Genomic DNA, 21,953 nt, shown 5'->3' on the forward strand with positions numbered 1-21,953 from the left:
TTTCTTTTTGGATTTTCAGAGTCTATGCCCTCATGGAGAATGCTTAACTCAGTAACACAGCAGAAAGGAATGTGACTCTTGGGAACAGGATGTGTGATCACCATTGTAGACTTAAGTACCTTTTCTGATAGCAAGGTGGAAGGACTAGATCAGGGTTGACAAACGTTTTCTGTACAGAACTGATAGAAAATACTTTAAGTTTGTGGGCCAAATGGTCTCTGTTGCAATACCCAACTCTGCCCCTGTGGCATGAACACAGTTACAGATGATACACTGGTGATTGAATAGGTCTGTCTTACAATAAAATTTTAGCTATGAAACAAGTAGTTTTGGAAATCTGGAGAGGATTCCTCAAATATTCAGCAGAATGCATGCGTATAAACAGAGGCAGAGGAAAGCATTAGGCAAGAGAATTGGGCTTAACAGTGCTTGGTGTTTTTACACATGGAAGAAAATGGTGCAAGTTCCCACTAGCCACACTTGGAAACCTAGGGCATTAGGTAGAAATGTGGTATTGGTGTGAAGTCACAAATATATCAATGAGATTTAGTTCAGGCAATTCAGTGAAAAAAGGACAATCTTTTCAAAATGCAGGAGACTCACACTTGCAAAGTAGGTACTCTACCATGTAAGCCACTCCTCTAGCCCATTTTGCTCTGGTTATTTTGGAGATGGGGTCTCAACAAATATCTCCCTGGGCTGGCCTGGAACCATGACACTCCCAATCTGATCTTCCCAGGTAGCTAGGATTACAAGTGTGAGCCACCAGCATCTGGTCTTATTAACCCTCTATAAACTGCCTCTCTGCATATTTCTTGCATGCAGAGCACACACTGTGGTGAGAAAAGTTTACACAGAGGAGCAGGAATGGGGGCCTGTCCAGCTGGGAGCCACTGAACTAACAGATCAGGACAAATCACTGTTAAAGCAATGGTGTTATACAGCTGTTTCTGAACAGATACCTAGCTCACATCTTGCGCATTTTTGTCTCAGGACTCATGGCATCCTTTTTTATCTTGAGTGCCCATTTCTCCTCTTTTTTCCTATTTGAATCCCCATCCCCCATCCTTCAGTACTCATTCCAAAGCTCTGGCTTGTCTGGAATAATCTACATCTTAGTGTCCTGATATTTGACATCATCCCCTAATTCCTCTCCACAATTCCATGTAGATGTCCCCTAGCTTTACAGTGCTGGTATGACATTGACATTCACAACTAGAGTTCATTTTTCCCAGGCAGTTATATTCAGGGACTTTATGGATACTGACCCACCATCTCATTCAAATGGAGCAGTCTGGATGTAGACTGGGATATTGAGGTGTCTTTTGACTGTTGGATTTAAATACCAGTCTGAGGTAACAATGCACTATAAAATTGCAGAGGAATGCAGCAGCATAAGGCACAATAAATTCTTATTGCCCATGCTAAAATGAGACAAAATATTATTCCAGAATAGAGGAGAAAGAAAGTAAAGTTAGCATGGAAAAATAGGAGCCAGTGAACTTTTCCAGCAAGTGTTGAGTAGCACCTGAGTGGCCCAAAAGAGTTACTCAACCTGACAGTAAACAACTGGTGCACATCTTGCTAGTTAGGATTGACAGTCATGATATTTTTTTAGTGATGAGTCTAAAGCAAAGAAATTCACAAGGCACACACTTAATTCGAAATAAGTTTACCATTTGTAAGCCAAAGAAACTATGTAATTTGAAACCTCTATGAATTCTGATTGGCATGATATGGAAAAACTGAATGCCAAGCTTTTATAAGTTACGGGAAACAGAATAGGGCTATTTGTTCAGAGTATCTGTGTCTTTGCTTTTACCTTGACCACAAACAGAGAAATCAGAAACTTTTCCCATATACTGATAAACTCTGAGGTCTCTTCACTAATTTCAGATGATAATGAAAATTCAAGGCAATCTTTGTGCTCTCAAATTCCAAACTCATGAGGCTTTTGTTCATGGTGATAACTCATCACCAATGTGACTGCTAAACCGTTGGCCTTTGTTCCTTGCTAGAAGGATAGAGGCCTTGAGTAGAAGACTAGAAAAACTTTAAACTCTGAGCTAAGGCAATAATTCTAGCTACTGTATTAACATTTGGGTTAGCATGGAGTCAGCATAAAGATTTCCTCTACTTGTTGGTCTTCTTGTGTTGTCTATAAGAGTGGTTAAACTTTTTTTTTTTTTTCTTAATCAGTTGTAGGTCTTAGGTTTACAGCACAATCAAGAGGAAGGTATAGAGATTTCCCATATATTCTTCATCCCCATATACACCCACCCTGCTCCCCATGCCTCAAGCCTTTGGAAGAAATAAGGTTTTTTTCCTTTCACCTTTATTGTATTCAGCAGTCATGTGTAAAGCTTCCTGGATCTCCATGATTTTGGATTGATTGCACAATTCTCTACCTATTAGAGGGTACTAGCATGTAGGCAATTACTTGGTGAAGTCCTCAGGTCTCAATGACAGGGGAGGTTTTGTCTTGATGAGTCGGTCTGGACCGCCTTCAAGTTCTGTTATAGAAGGCTGGCCCATACAGAATCACTGGCTTTTGCGGGGGGTGGAAGGGTGGGTGGGTGCTGACATTGTAGCTTTGTATATGAAAGATGATTATAGCTCTGGTTCTGTGGAAGGAGATTGTTGGGAGCACTGGGGAATGGTAAGGGGTGGAACACAAGAGTGGTTCTTCAGTGCTGTACCTTTCTCAGAGTTCAGTGAGTCACCCTGATGGAGAGGATCTGGGCCATGGCATCAGCCCAAAAGGACTCAGAAAGGGGCCATATTGGAATCCAGACAAGCTATAGAGTCCAGACTAAGAGCTGCACACACCTCATGTGGAAAGTCAGCCAAGTTTCCACTGGTGAGTCTGGATTCTGTAGGCAATTTAGTGATTTCCTGTTGGCCACCCCCCACTGCTGCCTCCCTCCCACCTGCAAGCAGTCACCCATCCATAAATCCTGTCCAGCCCTGGACTTTTGCCCAATGTTTCAGAGGGTTGGACTCACCAAGGAGAGCAGAATTCCCAGGATCCAGGACCAGCTGTGTTCCCAGAGGAGACATCAGCACTGAAGGAAGGTTTGGTCCATTGGCTGAGAGCAAGGCCCTGATGTCTTCCAACTGTGTGGGGACTTGAGGAGGATCTGCAAAAAGACAGCGAATCAGGGTGCTAAAGTACACAGGCTATATTAAGGGGGAGAGAGAAGTGGTGGGCATGTTCACCTGTGTGTGCAAGACCGGCATCACTATATTTGACTCTTAGCATCATTTTTCCTGTAGAGAAGATACACCTATCAAGAAAAGTCGGAATTTCAAACTTACTATTTGATGCCTGAAAGTATAAGATTAGTATTAAGAACCAGGCATGTTAATTTCAGGAGATCCTTACTTTATACCACTGTAAACCATAGCACTCTTAGATCCTTATAACTTTGTAGATAAATTAAACCATATTATAAAGACATGATTTTTTTTTCTTTTAAGAGGCAACTGTAGCATTTCCTATACGCCAGGCTGTGAGATAAACAGTTTTAATGTTATTTTTCAGTTAGCTCTTATAACATCATGTAGAGTGAGACATTTTACTATTGCCCGCATGGAAAGAAATACTCTCCAGGAATTTCTTATTTAAAAGGATTTAATGAGGGATTTTTCTATGAAAAAAAAAAAGATCCAGCTGTGGAGTTAATTTTCTTTGTGGTCTAGATTTTTACGCTCAAGTAGGACCCAGATAAACAGGACAAAAAGAGGTTATTATGGGATGTTTTGTCATTCAAAAATCTTACAAAGAGTCAGGGCTGAAGTCACCAGAGGTCATGTTGACTAGAGCTGTAAGTGCCAGAAATGGGAGATACAGTGTCTTATCATTTCCACCGTCCACCGACAGATAATGAGGCTACTACGTACTAAGCCCAGGGAGAATGACCCAGACTCTCCTGGAGAAACAGCAGAATCTCTTTGCTCCTCTCCCTTCCTCTGCTGGAGCACTGTCATTTTCACACCAAAGGCCAGCTGCCACTCTTCTCGGCAGAGCACTTGGAGTGGAATGAGAAGCAGGAGTATTGCTCTTTTAATCGATGGCCATTTGAGTTGTGCTTGGCACTTGTTAGGGATGGTAAATAAATAGAATGATGGTGCCTAGTCTACCTCAGGAATCTATCTTCTGACTTTCTGCCTTTGACTGCCAAAGATCATCACATAAAGAAAACAATGATGGACTTGAGATTACATATCTGTACATGAAATCCAATTTTAAAAAAACCTTCTTCATATGCTACAGGGAAAACACCATGCTTAGATTTATGATTCCTTAGTCTGAACTATGGCTCTGTCATTCACTAACTTGGGCAAGTTGCTAACCCCCACCAAGCCTGTTTCCTCATCTATAAAGTGGGTTCCTTTCCAAGATCTCTTTGTCCTCTGGATTTAGGAATTGATGATGGTAGGCTACTCTCTTCCCCTCCTCCTTACTATATGCTCTCAAAATTCAAGATTTACTAAAAGCACAAAAGGAGAGGCTATGTCCCATCTGCAAAGCAAGCCACTCTCCTTGGGCCAAAAGTCAGCTCCTCCTAACGTCTTATGCTTCTATGGTATTTTTTATTTTTGGTACATGATATGCATATTTGATCTTTCCAGTGAAACTGTAAATTCTCCAAGGGCAGAGGTCATCTCATATTTCTCCCAAAATTCTACTAGTGTTTAGCTGACACAGACGTGCAAGTAACACTCAATGAATAGTCACCAGTGACTACGTGAATAAATGAAAATCTGTTTCATTATACTTCAAACCTTCATGCTACAGGTTAAGTCACAGAACTAGGGATGAAATTTCAGCTTTATACACAAAATCCCTGCTTTATAAATTAAACCATATTTTTTGAGATTAACATTACTTCTGTGTTCATACACTACCTATAAAAACTAACACTCTTTAATTCAGAAACCCAGAGTTTTGATGAAGAAAAACCCTAAAGTTAAGAGTTTAAGCAGTGATTCTTCCCCCTCCTCGTCCTGCATCAAGTTTGATTAACATGGGGACGTCTTCATGCTCTTTGAATACCATGTCCATAGTCACACTGCATTAGAGTCGGAATGCAGTGAGAACTGGCTCACAGAACACACACACTTCCTTGGTGATACCACAGTAGCAGCTACCATCTTTAGACTTTCATCTCTGTTAGCAGAGACAACAAGGGAGTGTTATTAAGGAGGAAGATGCCATCAGTAAGCACCATAACTCAGTGTGTGACAATGGTCCCTGGGCTGTAGGCTTCAGACAAACGGCACAGCCGCATGAAACTCAACACAAAACAAATGACATCCTTCTTTCTCTGAGCCAATTTTCTGTGGCTTCCTGATGATGGCTGGAAGTTTATGTAACCACCAGTGAGATGAAAGCCCAGGTGAGCCTTGGAAATCTGAGTGGTCAGGGGCTAGAGAACCTATATTTTGGTATATCATCAACTTTGGGTGTGAAAGTAGAAGTATAAAATTGAATTATTTTCCTCTGAGGAAGCTCATAATGTATGTTTACCTATGTATGTGTGACATGCAATTATTATTTCTCACATTTTTACTTAGAATGATGGCTTTCTCTTGGTGAGAAAGCTAGCCTACGTGCACTAATAGTTGCCTTGTTTTTAAAGGGTAAGTCCTTTCCACCCAAAGCTTTTTAAACTCTATCTCATCAACCTCCAGACTCAGTGGGAACAAATGCAGAAGGTGGGGAAAAAAAGGTTAAAAGGCAGATAGCCTGCAACATGGCTGAGCCCAGAACCTGGCAACATTATTTGGTGGATGGTGGCCCCGGCCATTGTTCTTCTTTCTTTCTTTCTTTCTTTTTTTTTTTTTTTGCAGTGCTGGGGCTTGAACTCAGGGCCTTCACCTTGAGCTACTCCACCAGTCATTTTTGTGATGGGTATTTTCGAGATAGGGTCTTGCGCACTATTTGCCTGGGTTGGATTTGAACTGTGATCCTCCTGATCTTTGCCTTCTGAGTAGCTAGGATTACATGTGTGAGCCACTGGTGCTTGGCATGTTCTTATTTCTAAGTAGCTATTTTATGCCAGGAAACATGCTAGAGTCTTTAATCAACAGTTCTTATTTTGGGACATGCATGTGGAAATGTTATGTATAGATTATAAACTTCCTGGAATTGTATGAAAAATTTCACACGTATGAATTTTTCTGGAGAGATTAATCTATACTTTCATCTGCTTGCCAATGAAATTCTTAGCACAGGAGGAGTTAAGTATACTTGTGCTAGCCAGGCACAGTGGTGCACACCTGTAATCCCAGCTTCTTAGAAGGTGGTGGTAGGAGGATCATGGTCCGAGAGCCATCTGGGCAAAAGTGTGAGACCCTACTTGAGAAATAAGTTAAAAAACAAAAAGAGTTGAGGGCATGGCTCAAATGGTACAGTGCTTGCCTAGGAAGCATGAGGCCCTGAGTGCAAATCCTAGTACTGATAAATAAATAAATAAATAAGAATAATTGCTTTACTTGTGTTTCTATAACACCTCTGCTTGCCCCTGAAGTGTGGGCAATTCTTATGTTGCAGCTCTCCACAGAGAATTGCAACATCTAAGACTTAGCAAGGTGAAGTAACTTGCCCAAGGCCACACAGTTATAAGAGGTAGAGCTATGGCTTTGAGCTCAGGTTTGCCTGGCCCCAAAGCCTGTGTGTTTTCTGTTAGAAGGTCTGAAGGTCAGGAGAAGAGAAGAGATTCTGAATCTACCTTTTATGTATCATAAATTAGGGAAAAATGGAGATGCAGTGGGTGGGTTAGATATTCACCCCTGTAGAGTCCTCAAGGTGGTGGCTTAGAGGTGTTTACCTAGGATCAGGAGCTGTGTGTCTTCAGTCACCTCTCCATGAAGATTGGCTGCTCTGCAGGAATACAGGCCCTGATCCAAGGAGGATACATTTGTGAGCAGCAAGGAACCCTCGTGCAGATGGTGAGAGAAGCCCAGTTTGCTTTTATTCCTGAACCAATTGACTTCAGCTTCAGGCACACCTAGGAAAAAAAAAAAAGATAAACTCATCAACTAAACATATTCAGGTGAACTGAGAACATTTACAGCCTCTTGGCCAGTGCTCCCTGGGGCTGCTCTGCAGGAAGCATCTGCCTAGGCGTCTTCTACCATTTGTTGGCCAAACTAAATAATGCTTGGACCTCTCAGTTGTCTTTAGATCTTTTGCCTTTTAAGACTTCCACAGATAGGCAGGAAGGAGGAAACAGAGGCAGCTGGCAAAGGACACTTGCCAAGGTAGAAGAAGAATATCCAAGTTCTTTGGAGAAAACATTATAAAACTATAAAAAACAAATGCATATTTTCTATAAAATGGAGGCCCTAACACTACATAGGATAAATATGAAATTGAATAAGAAAAGCTGATGTAAGAATACATACTGTATGATTTCTGGAAATGATAACAAAAACTATCAATGCTAATCTTTGCTGTTAGTATTCAGGGCGGTGGCTCCTCTGAGTTGAGATGAAGTAGAGGGATGTGACAGAGATGGGACAAGGGGCTGAGCCACTGGTAATACTGTTTCTTGATCTGGGAATGGTTTAGTGGGGAATATTCAATTGGTATCTTTATGATATGTACACTTTTCTGTATAGCTATCATATTTCAACAAAAAGTTAAAATCTTGAAACATCAAAATATATATATATATATGACCTAGATCAATGAAAGCTGCTAGATTCTTACTAGAGTTGGCACTCTAAGTAGAAAACATGCTTGCATTTTGGGAATCTGCTATATAGTTTGGCTCTTGAATGTCTCCCAAAGGTCATGTGTTAAAGGCTTGGTTCCTAGGGCATCTTTTGGAAGAGGGTGGAACCTTTAAGAAGGGCATAGTGAGGCGTCTTTAGGATGTGTCCTTTGATAGGACTGTGGGACTCTGAAACCCTCCTCATCCTCTTGCTTCCTGGCCACGGGATGTATAGGTTTGCTCTACCACACGCTCCCGCCATCAACTGCTGCCTCACCAATGGTAGGCTGAAAGGAACGGGACCAGATGATTGTGAACTGAAACCTCCAAAACTGTGAGTCACAATACCGCCCCCCACCTGTCTTGCATGCACTAACACTTGCTAGGCAGACACATTACCACTTGATCCACACACATCCTTTTTTGCTTTGATTAGTTTTCAGATAGTGCCTTGTGTTTTTGTCCAGGCTGGTCTTAGACCATGATCCTGCTACTCATGCCTCCCACATAGCTGGGATCACAGGTGTTACCGCCATACCTGGATTATATGTTGAGATGAAGGTCTCACGAACTTTTTCCCTGGACAGATCTTGACTTATGGTCTTGATCTCTGCCTCCCAAGTAGCTGGAATTACAGGCACAAGCCACTGCACCCAGTTAACCCTTTCTTCTTATGAGTTCATTATCTCAAGTATTTTGTTACAATGACAGAAAGGTGACTAACACAGAAACCTATGTATCTTCTCACAGCAAGAGAGCACAAGATGGTGGCATTAATAGCATGACAAAAAAGGGACCAAAGGAGAACATTCTGCCCTCTTCACAATCCATTTATTGTCTCTGAGAGAGCTGGGAGGTTGTATGCTGATGTGGGATGAGTGTGTGTCTGTAGAAGTCAGGTTCTGTGTTTTAGGGACAGCCTGAACTACTTGGGAGATTTCTCTTTGGGTCATTTGTGGGTGAGTGGGCTGCAGCCTAGGGCAAGCCTTCCCAGATAGTCTTTGTAGAGGCTCCCCAGGAGGCCAGGCTCTGAGAGAGCTGGGAGACTGGAAGTCTGGGGCATTGACTTGTACATTTCCAGGGAGCAGAGCTTCATCCCTTACGTCACCCAGCCTACTGACCCTGCTCACAGAGTTTGCACATAGAACTCTCCAGCATATAAGTAGGGTACGTTTAGAATGCCAAATGCTGGGAAGTGGGGTCAAGGCCAAGAAAAGCCAGACCTTTGGTCCAGTGCTTTTCCTGAGTCAGGGCTGGATTTTTACCTTGGAGCAAGGGCAATGTTTCCTTTATGGCTGACCTTTGTGGATACCGAAGTCTTGAGGGAGTTACTTATGTATCTGTTATTTGTCTTGGAAATTGGTTAGAGGAAGGGAGGCAGGGCTACTGAAAGAGGGTGAAGACTTGGATACTGCAGCCTTGTCACAGCAGGAAGAAGAATACACTAATTCAGCTTGAATGATATGATATGACACACAATGCTGAAGTACACAAGCGGGGCCAGCTGGCATCAGCTCTAAATGAGATACAGGTGGAGGATCGAAAACTGATTTTTCATTGGAGCACCACTAGGGAGAGCAAGAGCATCACGGTGCCTGCCCATGCCAGCTTGGACTTCGGACCCTGAGCTCAGATTTTACATTAGGAAAAAGAAAAAGTCCACCGCATTCAGCAGGAAACCTCAGGAAAATAAGGTGAAGAAAAAAAATAAACCTCCCATCACATCTCGCCCCAAAGCCCAGGGGCAAACGAGGTCCTACAAACCATTTCTACAAGTATCCATCTTCTTTGCCTTGAATTGCAGGGGAGCTGTGGGAAGCAAGCACCCAGACTCCAATAGGAACTAAAGGCTGCTCTAGAACAAGACAGGCAAGGCAAAAGAACTGGACACAATGGGGCTGTAGTTCCATCACAAAAGGAGGCTACCTATGTGAATAGAGGAGTGAACACACCCATGACTGTGTCTCTGGTACCTGGGGTGCATGTTCCCAGAGACAACCATCATGGCTTTCTCTGTGTGTAACACTGACATTCTAGCAGCAAGTGTCTTCTTCTCAGGGCCTGGATTCCTGCAGGGCAGCCAGAGGCAGAGAGATGCAGAAGAGAGACAAAATGAGAGCCAGAGTGACAAAAGAAGGCGGAAAAGGAGGAGGGAGGAGAGAAGCCAGAGAGGAAATAGACCTGGGAGCTACTTTTGACTTCCCCAAGAATTGGTTGTAAGCTCCTTCCCTTCCCTGTATTACCCTTCGCCTCATGCTCCCATACAATTGCACTTGCTCAAGAGGGCGAGACTGCATATACACCAAAAGGGTTGTATTCCTCTGGTAAGAGCTCGGGGTAGATGGGAGAAATAGAATTGCTCATGATTGCAAAGTATGGAAGGAAGTCACTTCCAGTTTCTATAAAACTAGAACCATAAAAGAGACAACGGTCCCTGGGGAAGAGAAATTATGTGGGAATCACTCTCTGATCTATTTATTAGCAAACCTCTCTCAGGCTCACCTGAGCACAGACCAGTGTCATGCATTTGCCAATGGATTACTGCCAGTGCCACATTGTGGGGACTTCCTGCCTGAAACTGTGGGCTTTAGGCAGAGAACGACAGTAAAAAGATGTTTGGAATGACAACCAGTCCGCCCATGACTGGCTCCGATGTCACAAACTTAGAATAATGAAGGAGGAAGACAATTGAGACACCAGAGCTCATTTTTCTTTTTTCTTGAGATTTGACAGTGATGCTATGGAAACCTTCACCACTCCTTTGATGTGACAGAGTCCCTTGGGAATGTCTCAGACATACTTGCCTAATGTTCACCTTCAGGACACCTTGACTTTGGGAGTATACTGAGCTATAAAAGAATATCCTGAAAGTTTGATATAAGCTAAACTTTTTTGAGCTATAATCACTTATTTTCCACAATGATTCCACGAGACAGATACTATCATTAAGTTCATTAAATAGATAAGAAAAGTGGAGCTCAGAGAGATTAAGAAATTTGATTGAAGTCACATTAGTTTGTAACCCCAAGTGATTACATGGGGACAGAGTCCCTGTTTCCTCCTATTTCCCACCCTTTGGCCATTCAGTACTCCACTAATGTCAGGGTGGAGATCTAAACTGAGATACCTTTGGTGTCAAGAATTCCCATCTTAAGTATATACCACAGCCTGCCATGACACTAGACTCCCTCTTCAGAGATAATATGAATTGCTGTGTTACTATTTCTCAACTGTCAAATCCTTAAATACTTTCCACTTTCAGAATTAACCTTTCTGCTGTCATAGTAAAAGATTGTTATCAGGAGGGAGTTTTCTAGAATCCATAGTTCTGGCTTTGTCAGCTCTTTCTTATTGGAAAGGTTGGTCAGGTTGTGGAGATTATTGTTTTCTCACCTATTGTAATGCAATAGCACATTCTATAGAGAGAAACGCCTGCAAAATGGTAGAAAATACCCTTGACCACAGAACAAAGTCAGCAGCTATGTTGCTGTTGATCAGTTGTATGGCTGGGCCCCATACTCTGGATTGCCTGGTGTTATTTGTTTCTAAAAAGATGAAGCAAAAGAACCCATGTCTGCTTTTCCCCTTTGTGGCATAGCTTACCAACAACACAGTGTTCTCCCTGTGGCTTGAAAGGATCAATAAATGGGTCTAGTCAGAACGGGCTGTAATGGAATACCCTTATAAGGATTAGTGCCTTTAATCTCCACTGAGCTGCCAGGAAGCGTGATGCTATAATAGCCTTTTTTTCCCCTTAATATCCCAGACAGGATATTCTTGCTAACTGGACCATTTGTTATGTTTGGAAGGCCATTTGCACTATGGCAGCTTGTCAGCATCTTGAGGTGGGGCATCCAAAGGTGTACTTTTACACGTTAAGTTCTCAAAGCTTGTTAGGTTGGGGAGAGTGGCTTGGTGCAAGAAAAGAGAAAGGATAAAGAAATTCAAATTTGTCAGCATTGGCAGTTACTCTAAAGAACCATGGCTAAGCCTCCTTTCCACACTTCTCCACACCGACTGTGGCAGACACTGATAGCAATTCATAAAACCTGTTTCTTCTTTGTCCTGAGTATCCAGTGAGGGTACATTTACCAATATCTCTTACAGTTGTTAAGTGACCACACAGCCAAGGAAAGTGAAAAATAGTAATATGTGCTTAAGGTGTGGTCTTTCAGAACCTTCCCAACTGTCCTCCACTCTTAATATAACAAAGACACTGTGGGGGCCAATCCTCTCCAGTTGACCAGGAATAACTCTTTGGACCCTAAGGGAAGCAATAGTAAACTTCTGCTGTGTTGGAGACATTACACTCTTGGCGGGGGTGGTTCCTCCTTGATACCAGAGTTTAACCTAATATGCTCCTTACTAGATTGCTCCTGAACCATCATGTCTGTATCACTAGTTCTGCTAATTTTATCCCCCAGGTAAGTCCTTCAAAAGCATTCCTTGCTTAGAATACAAACCTAAACTGTACCAAAATCTAGGCTAAGCTCTAGCCTCTACCAACCCCACTTCCCAGCCCCATGCCTCTTTCTTCTCTGCTCTTTATACTACTGGTCCTATTTCACTTTTTTAATGCAGTGTGCTTCAATGCTTTTCACAATCCTTCCTCTCTTCTTCTTTTTTTTTAATCTTCTACTTAGTTTCCTGAACTCTTATTAAATAGAGAACAAATATGAGAAAAGTACAATGGATTGAACCACTTTTCAAGAAAAAAAATTCCATCATACCTATTGCTTAATTCTTTTTATGCTTAAGGGTTGGGAAGAATTTGTGAGGCTTCATTTTACAAGTTGAGAGCACAAGTGTGGAAAAAATTGTTTAATGAAAAACTGCTAACAATTCAAACATGTAAGGACATGAGTCAGTCTAGGTAAATTATGCAGTATCTTAAAATAGACTTAAATACTCACTGAAATCCAGCTCATGACACAGATGAATGTTTATTATTGAGTGGAAAGGAAGCAGGATGACATGTAATGAGGAATTATTCTAAAATGTCTAAAAGTAACTTTGAACAAGTTATTTTTCTTCCTTTTGGCCTCTTCTTTATTTTTCTGTATTTTCTAAAGGTTTCTGTATACTCCAGTATTTTATAATAAGAAAATAACCATATCTATATATTACATTATATTATAATTATATATTTCATAATTTCTTTCCTTCCCAGACCATGAGCTTCCCAAAAGTTTTATCTTATTTATCTATGTATCCTTGAATTAGGAGATAGCTGATCACCTGGACTAAATAGTCAATAAAAAATTATCAATGAATAACACAAATGAACTTGACACAAAATACTTGTTTAAGCAGGCCCTCATAGAGTCACTAGGGCCTGGGTTGTTAGCTCTCAGGCAAGTATTGTCAACCACTGGTAATGGTAGTAGGGCTTAGAAAATTGTACCCAGTCACTCAGGAGGTCACTAAGCCTCTGACTAGAGATGTGGTAGGAGGGGCCCATAGGAGGCACTGACAACAGGACAGTAAAAGTAGTTCCGTGTGCCATTTAACATTTAGCAGTATTGCTGGTGTGTTGATTTCCTTGTACAGAAAACTCACTGCGTAATTAAAATCAGGCTCTTTCCCACCCACTTTGAATAAATGTCTTATTTAAAAACAGGTATAATATTATTTACAAATTATTATTATTACAAATAAATAATACAAATTTTATTTGTCTTAATCAAAATTAATACAAATAGTTCTATGGGTAAAAACAAAAATAAAAACTATAATGCCATAGTTAGGCAAAAATTGGATATAACAATCTAAGATCTCCCTCTGAGATTACCAAGTGAGTTTCTGGATGAAGCTTGAGGGATAGGGTCCAGGTGGCATGGAAGGTGGGTCACACTTAATATCCCCCATGGTAAATACTTTCTCACCTATGTCTGGTTCTCTCAATGTCCTTCAAATGCCATTTCATTTGTTTTGCTTCCTATCCCTCCACTCTTACCCCTACCAATCCCTGCCTTCAAGAAGAGACACACATGGTTTGTCATACCTCAAGACAGTGTTTCATCTCTGAGGCCCGAGCTCACAGTGATCAGGTGGGGAGTGACTGTTCTGCAGAGAGGGCCCTATTAGTACCGTTAGCGTCTGCACAGAGGGGTAGCCTACCCTGGCAAGCCTTGTCATAGCTTCTGTCTTACCCCCTGTCTAGCAGTGCAGAACTTCAGGGGTTTGGTTCCAGAAGGCTTCACTGAGGAGGCTGGATGAATAGGCCAAAGGAAGTGTAACAGAGAAGCTAATGCACAACTGCAAAATAGATTCATAGTTCATGTATGCTGAATCTATTAGGACATTCCAAAGAAAATCAGACCTGGCTATTCTTTGCAAAACAGCATGCTCTAGAGTGAAATCTTCCTCCTTTTTCTAAATGGGTTTTCTGCCATTACAAATTACAAGTTGTTATAGACCTTCGGATGATGAGGTTGAGAACTAAGATGAATATGCTCCCCAGAGCAGGGTATGTCCGCAAAGCTTGCCCACTTTGCAGACGGTATAATCTGGGAACCTGGGTTTGGGTGTGGACATGCAACAGGAGGCTATAAAGGACAACAGCAATCAGGAAGCTGTTGCTGCCACTGGCACACAAACCATTCACTTCTTCATCACATAGTGCTATAAATTAGTCATAATTGCCACCCTCAGTGTCCCTTACTCCCCACTTCCCTGTGACTTCCTGCTGCCTGCTGGCCCCTACAGCCTACTAAAGGATTGTGCCTTTGTAACTACTCCTAATAGCTCTGGCCATTTTCTTCTTCTTCTTTTTTTTTTGCCTTTTATGATACATTTTATTTAGCACTAATTACAAACTCACAGGAAATTGTAAAAATAATAGTTTTATCTTCTTTACATCTATCTTTTTCTAAATGGTAGTCCCTTACATAACCATAGCACACTGTTACTGGCTGTCTTCTTGGATGACCCCTGCCCACTTGTGATGTGAGTGAGCTCCTGGTCTTACCTCTGCCATCTCTCTCATCCTCATTCACTCCTCACCTTTACACAATCACTGCCATGAGTTTAGGCCAACTCCTTCTCCTCTGGACCACTATGATGGCTTCTTAATTTGCCTCTTTGACCCACTATCCTTTCTTGAACTCATTTTATGCATCATGGGCAGCTTGCTGTTTGGAATCACTGCCTTACTCCTAGAATCACTGTCTGTTTTTGTCTGAACTCCTTGGCTAGGCATTCAAGGTCTCCTGTGGTAGTTACAACCTAAACTAAAGTTTAAGTACTCCATACCACTTCATTGTGGGCTCCACCCAGACTGAAGCTCACACTGATCTCTGTACAGCCTCCAACTTTCCAGCTTCCATGAATTTTTTCTACACTCTTTTAGTCTACCTGGAGCACTTCTGCCCCCATCCTTGCATGTTCCCATTCTATCAATATGGAGGCTAAGATTAAAAAGCAGAACAAAAATACCTCAAGTGATAGGTAAATTAAGTGATGAATATATTAGTTAGCTTGATTTAATCAACTCACCCCATATATGTCATTGTACCCCATAAATGTATACAATTAGGACTTGTCCAATAAACATATTCATTAAAACCCCAATACCTCTTTTACCTCATGTATTCAAGCCAGAATTAACCTTTCCTCCTTTAAATTTCTGTAGCACTTCACAAATAATTGAGATTCAGGTTTAGCTTTTCTAAAAAAGCTAAACTGAGTCCCTGACAACACAATTGGTGTCAAATTTGTTTTTGCATCCCCCAACCTGAATAGGTATTATTAATACTGAAATGAATGAACCCAGTAATGAATTTCTCACCTGCAACTTGGCAGTTAATCGTCACATTCACTCCCTGCACTGTTCTGACGGTGCTTCCTATATCCACGGTGACAGTAGGCTTCTCTGTGTTGACCACAGACATTCGTGACGTTTTCACCAGTGGTTTTCCTGAAAATGAGAAAATTCGAGATGTTATGACAGTGGCTGTGGAGTTGCGGCATTCCCTTGAAGCAGAGGCTAACCAGTGAACAGATGCTCTACCCAGGCCTTTTCCACTTGAAAAGTGGTGCTTTCCCTTGAAAAAATTGTAACTGTCCAGCATAAACCATCTATCCATCTATGTGCCTATGAGAGTTGTCAGAAAAAGAGCAAGGGTTGAAGAATCTGAAGATAGCATGCTATACAAGTGAGAGTGATTTACGCGTATAATTACTAAGATAATAAACAGCCGTATAAGTTACATTTTAAAGGCTTATTGTTAAAAGCTTTTTACTTTGAGATAATTATAGATTCACATGCAGATATAAGAAACAATACAGAGAAATCCTATATTCCCTTTTACCTAGTTTCCTCTAATGGAAACATCTTGTAAAACTAGGGTACAATATCATGGTCCTAATATTGACATTGATAAGGTTAAATTATGGACATTGCCATCACTACAAGGATTCCTCATGATGTCCCCAACTCTTCATTAATTCTTTGGCACCATTAATATGGTCTCTATTTCTATACTTTATAATTTCAAGAGTGTTATATAAATGGAATCATACAGTATGAAACCTCTGGTGATTGGCTTGCTTTTTCACTTAAGAGTTCTCTGGAGATTGTTCCAAGTCTCATATAGTATCACAGCTGCATTTTTCAATGGTTTGTGCCTTTTTATCAGTGAGCATTATTCCATGGTTTAAATGCCCCAGTTTGTGGGCATGAAGAACAGGTTGTTTCTAGATTCTGACAAATAAATCTGCTATAAACATTCTGGTACAGCTTTCTATGGGAACATAAGCTGCCATTTTTTTCTGGCATAAAGGCCTAGGAATTTAGGCATTTCTGGGATAAATGCAACTAGTTGGCTTTTCAGGAACTGCTGAATTGTTTTCCAGAGCGGCAATACCATTTCCCATGCCCGTTTCATTTATGCAGGTTCATTTGTTCAGTTTCAGCAATGTTTCATTTATTCAGTTTCTCTGCTGCTGTGTCAGCATTTGGTGTTGTCACTAGTTTTTGTTTTGTTCATTCTGATAGGTGTACAGGGAGGGACATCTCATTTTGGTTTTAAGTTGCATTTCCCTAATCGAAAATGACGTCAGATATCTCTTATGTACTTATTTGATGTACGTGTGCATGCGCGCACACACACACACACACACACACCCTCTTCAGTGAAATGTCATGTTATTTCAGAATTTTCTAATTAGATTATTTACTATTGAATTTAAGAGTTCTTTGCATTCTAGATACTTATCCTTTGTCAGATATGTGGTGTGCAAATGCTTTCTCTCAAACTAGTTTTTCTTTTCATCTTCACAAAAGGTCTCAGGTCTTTTATAGACCTAAGTTTTTAATATTAATAAAATCCAATTTATCAACTTTTCTTCTTCTGAATTATGCTTTTGACATGAAATCTAAGAGCTATTTACCTAGATCTAGACCATGAAGACTTTTTCCTGTTTTTTCTAAAAGTCCCAGTGTTTTACATTTTGTGTTAATTTTTGTTAAGTTGTGAGACTTTGTCAAGTTGTTGCCTCTGTCCAATGGCTCTGACACCACTTGTTGAAAAGGGTACCTTTGTCAAAATCAGTTGTGCATATTTGTGAGGATCTGTTTCTGGTTCTCTATTCTGTTTCACTATATCTTTCCCCCCCAACAATATAATATAATTTTAATTATTGTGGCTTTAAGATTAATCTTAAATAAGGAAAGCTAATTCTTCATACTTTATTCTTCTTTGCTATTCTAATTCCTTTGTATTTTTATATACATTTTAGAATATTCTTATCCACATGTACAAGTCTTGCTAGGATTTTGATAGAAATTATATTAAACTAGTCTATCAACTAGGGAAAGACTGATTTCTGTATTATGTTGGGTTTTCCAATCCATGGAAGACTGTCTTCTTAGTTTCTTTCACTATTATTTTATAGTTTCTGGGATACAAGTTTGGTGTGTTTTGTTAGATTTATGCCTAATTGCTTCTTCTTAGAGTTAGTAAGTGAAGTGTTCTTCATTTTTAATTTAATTGGTCATTGTTGGCATATAGAAATGTGGTTGTGTGTATATAACCTATTACCTTCCTATTACATATTAGTTCTAGGACTTTTTTATTTTTTTTTAAGATTCCTTGGGGTTTTCTATGTAGATAATCATTTTATCTGCTAACAGGGATATATTTTTATTTCTTCCTTTTCAGTCTGTATCCCTGCTTGCTTCCTTTTATTGTGTTATTACACTGGGCAGATATTCTGGCACTCCAGTGTATAAAGGTGGTAAAAGTAGGTTTTTGAATGATGAGTGATTTTCAATTGCAACTTGGATATTTTTGTATCCTGTTACTAGACTTTGGATCTGATTTAATTCTTCTGGTTTAGCTGTATTTTTCTAAAACCACACTGGCATGGGAATGGGGAGGTGTTACTTTGTTACCACTGGGAGGAAGAAGTCCAAGTTACCCACTTGGATTTCTCTGTTCCCTTGCTTCTGGGCAGGGCTAAGAGTTCTGGCACCACCTGGGAGAAGCCTCACTACCATTGGGAGCTGCTAAATTCCTGTCTTTTCCATAAGCAGGGCAGGAGGGTGCTGCAGGCTCCCCACATGGTCTGCACATCACCCTATTGGGGATGAAAATCCTCATCTTCTCTGACACCACCACTTCTTTGACCACCACGGTGGTCTTGGTAACACCTCATTTCAGTCTGTTGGAGGGGAAGTCTAGGCTTCCTACTCAGCCTCTGCTGGTATGGAGGTGGATCACAGTGTTTTCTGTGATGTTTGGCCACAGAGGAACAGTATTTTCTAAACATTTTCTGTGTTGCTGTGCTGCCTCTTTCTGGTCCTTTTGGTGGAAAGAATAAGCTTTTAGTCCCATCTTCCTATGCCCCAGCCCCCACCGTGCTGGGGATAAAACCCAGGGCCTTGTGCATACCAGGCAAGTGTTCTAGCACTGAGCTACAACACAGCCTTTGGTTTTTTGAGACAGAGTTTTGCTTATACAGCCTAGGCCTGCCTTGAACTGATGATTCTCCTGCCTTCACCTCACCAGTGCTGGTATTTACAGACATGTACCACCACATCTGGTTAGTTGGAATTTTTTTTTTTATACTCATTGCTATTTCCTGGTAGCTGGCTTCTTTAGTTCCAAGTCTGGGATTTATGAGGTAAAAAAAAAGAAAGCCCGAGAAATTCACAATTGTGTGAACTGTTCCTCAGGTTCTAAGGCTTCTAGTCAATCTTCTTTTCTCTTGTCCCTTTGTAGTCTTATGTTTGTTTCACATATAATGGTCAGGGTTTTAGTTGTACTTAGCAGGAGGAGTAGGGAAGAGTAGAACTTTGCCATTTATGTTCTCTTCCCGGAAGTGGAAGTTCTGCATATGTTATGTTTTAATAGGCTTCTATCAGCTGGGGAAAAATATAGTACTGCATGCACGTGACCATTAAATACAACAAAAAGATTCATTTATTGAGCACCTTGGGGAAATAAGGGTCCACATGAGATCATTTTCATATACCTAAAGCTTAATCTTTTGTAAGGCGAATGGATTTAATTTTGTTTTAACCATTTTATAGGCAGGACATTCTATAGTGGCATTCACTCTTCTCTGCCTTCACTAACTGTGAAGAAAACCTCATTTCAGGAATGCTTTTGGAGTTGCACACCTGCTTTTTATACTTTTTTTCCCTCCCTTATCTGTTCATCTCTTATTCTTCTTGCATGTCTGCGTGGCTTCATATTAGAAGCTGTCGCTCCTTTTTCTCCTCCCCCGTGTAATATGTCCTCTAGGCATAGGTGATTAAACTCATTGGCTTAATTTAAGAATGGAAACAAGTGCAGTCTGAGGAACTCACCTGTGAGTATGTGAATAGGCACTCGATATCTGTTATGATTGACTTGTTCCCTTATTTCACCTGCCCTCCATACACCTGAGATTATGTATGCAAGACCTAAAGTGAAGATGAGTGATTCAGTACTAGAACAATTTGCTTATATAATAAATGCAGGACTATAAAGGGAGGAACTAGACAGAATAACACTGAATTATTACTTACCTATCTCCCTACCCTTAGGAAGCTACCCAGCTTCAACTAACTAGCATATCTTTAAATTTTTTATAAGTGCATATTAACTGTACAATGGGTCTAACCAGAATTTCTGTGGCTATAATCTAATGATACCATTATTGCTGAATGGACAATTACATAGCATAACTGGTCTCTTTGCTTCCACTTTTTTTTTTTTTTTTTTTGAGACACTGTCTTACTATGTAGTCCCGTCTGGCCTCAAACTCATGAGCCTCCTGCTTTAGCCTCCTAAGCACTGGGTTACAGGTGTTGTTCCACCATGCCTAGCTTCATGTTCTTACTCTTGCTTTAAGACAGTATCTTATGACAGCCAGAGTGGTCTTTCTAAAATGTGAAGCAGATCATAAAGCTTTTCTGCTTAAGATTTCCAGTGCTTTTCCAGTGTAATCCACACAAAATTCTAGCTCCTTTTCATGACCAAGCATCTCCTACAAGGCGAGGCCCAGCAGCCTGCCCCTCCTGCTCACTAAGACCACACTTGTCATCAAGCCTTCTTCCTTTTCTCCAACCTAATAGCAGGTCTGCCTTGGCTGTTCCCTGCCCCTGACATCATCTCCCAACAGATGTTTACATGGCTATCTTCTGGCCAGTCAAGTCTCTGTGTAAATCATACCACCTAATGAGGCCTTCCCTAAGCACCTCATCTACAACATGTGCGCTTTGCTCCCCTGCCAGGTGCTATGTATCTCATTGCTAAGCTTACTGCTTTCATGAGATGACCTCTATCAGAATTTATCTTTATTCGTGTGTTCTCTGCACCCTCTTCCCCCACTGCACCTTACCATCTAATCTCCATACAAGCAGGGATCACATCTCTCTTCTTTATTCCTGACACCCAGTCTTGGCACATAGTATTCCTCATTAAATATCTATTAAATGAAAAAATGTGCATATATGCTATGCTATGTGAATTATATGAAAAAATTTCCCCATAGAAACCCCGAGAGATAGGCAGATAAAATACTATCTTTTATATAGACAATGAACTTAGGCTCAGAAAGCTCCATGATTTGTCCAAGACCACAAAGTTGGCAAGTAATAAGGTTGAACTGGACTTCAGATCTTTGACCTAAAGTCCAGTGGTAGTTACAGAGGGTCCCAAATCTTTGTCTGCAGACTGGCTGCCTCAGAATCCCCAGGGCACTTGTTAAATACATAACCTGTCCTGTTTCAATACAAGAGTTGCCTCATTGTATTATAAAAACAACTGTGCCAATGGGGAAATGAGGCTAGGGACCAGGGTTTTAGACTCACAATTACCAAGTTATTTTTCCTATAGGAATTTTAATAATAAAGGTGGTTTTTATAGCTGCAAGTGTATAGCTATAAAATTCAAATGTCACTGAATTAAATCCAGCCCTTAATTAATTATGTTGAGCTTTTACTGAAAGGTAATAGCCCTTTTTCCTGTCAGGAGAGGTGCTGTTATTAGCACAGGCTACTTCTCATACGTTTCTGTTAGCTTCATGAACCATTTTAAAGACAAAGCACAAAGTTAACCAAGTATTTATAATCAATAAAACTTCATGATGAAAACAATGTTCCTTAATCAGTTGACTTTCATACATCTATTAGAAAAATACCAATATGTATCAATTCTCATACTATATGTACTAAATCTGAATCTTGGGTGTGGGGTGGCAGAAGATATAATATTTACTTTAAGAATGCTCCTGGGTGACTGACAGGAAGCCAGGTTTAACATTCCGTGCTCTGTCTCAGTTTTGTTCTTCTGCTTCTTGGGGAGAGATTGTGTGTGTGTGTGTGTGTGTGTGTGTGTGTGACATCTCTGGTTTGCCACTAGAATTTTTCAAGCTGGAGTTCTTATTTCAATTGCCAGCTAAAAATTATAAATCAACATAGGCTTATTTAGGTCATGGTGGTACATGTCTGCAATTCCAGACACTCGGGAGGTAGAAGTGGGAAGATCGCCATCCAAGGTCAGCCTAAGCAAAGTTAGTGTGAGGTCCTATCTGTAAAACAAACTAAAAGCAAAAGAACTGGGAGCATGGCTGGAGTGGAAGAATGTTTGCCTTGTAAATGTAATACCCTGAGCTCAACACCCAGTGCTACAAAGCAAAACAAAACAAAACAAAAAAAAAAAAAAAAGAAAAAGATGCAGGGCAACAGTGAAATGATAAATAATGTGCTTGTGTGAAGACAATGCTAAAAGTGGTCAT

General features: G+C 40.6%; 1 protein-coding gene across 6 annotated transcripts in view; it reads right to left on the minus strand.

Annotated features, from left to right (window-relative positions):
• The window catches only part of Adamtsl1 (ADAMTS like 1), a 946,298-nt gene that overhangs the window by 45,927 nt on the left and 878,418 nt on the right, over positions 1-21,953 (minus strand). For all 6 annotated transcript variants that reach the window (XM_074051743.1, XM_074051742.1, XM_074051741.1 and 3 more), the window contains 3 exons: positions 15,514-15,642; positions 6,837-7,016; positions 3,006-3,140 (listed from right to left, as the gene is read on the minus strand). In XM_074051743.1, coding sequence (XP_073907844.1) covers positions 3,006-3,140; positions 6,837-7,016; positions 15,514-15,642 — 444 coding nt within the window. The remainder of the gene's footprint in view (positions 1-3,005; positions 3,141-6,836; positions 7,017-15,513; positions 15,643-21,953) is intronic.

Source organism: Castor canadensis, chromosome 13 (assembly GCF_047511655.1).
Source record: "Castor canadensis chromosome 13, mCasCan1.hap1v2, whole genome shotgun sequence".
NCBI lineage: Eukaryota > Metazoa > Chordata > Mammalia > Rodentia > Castoridae > Castor > Castor canadensis.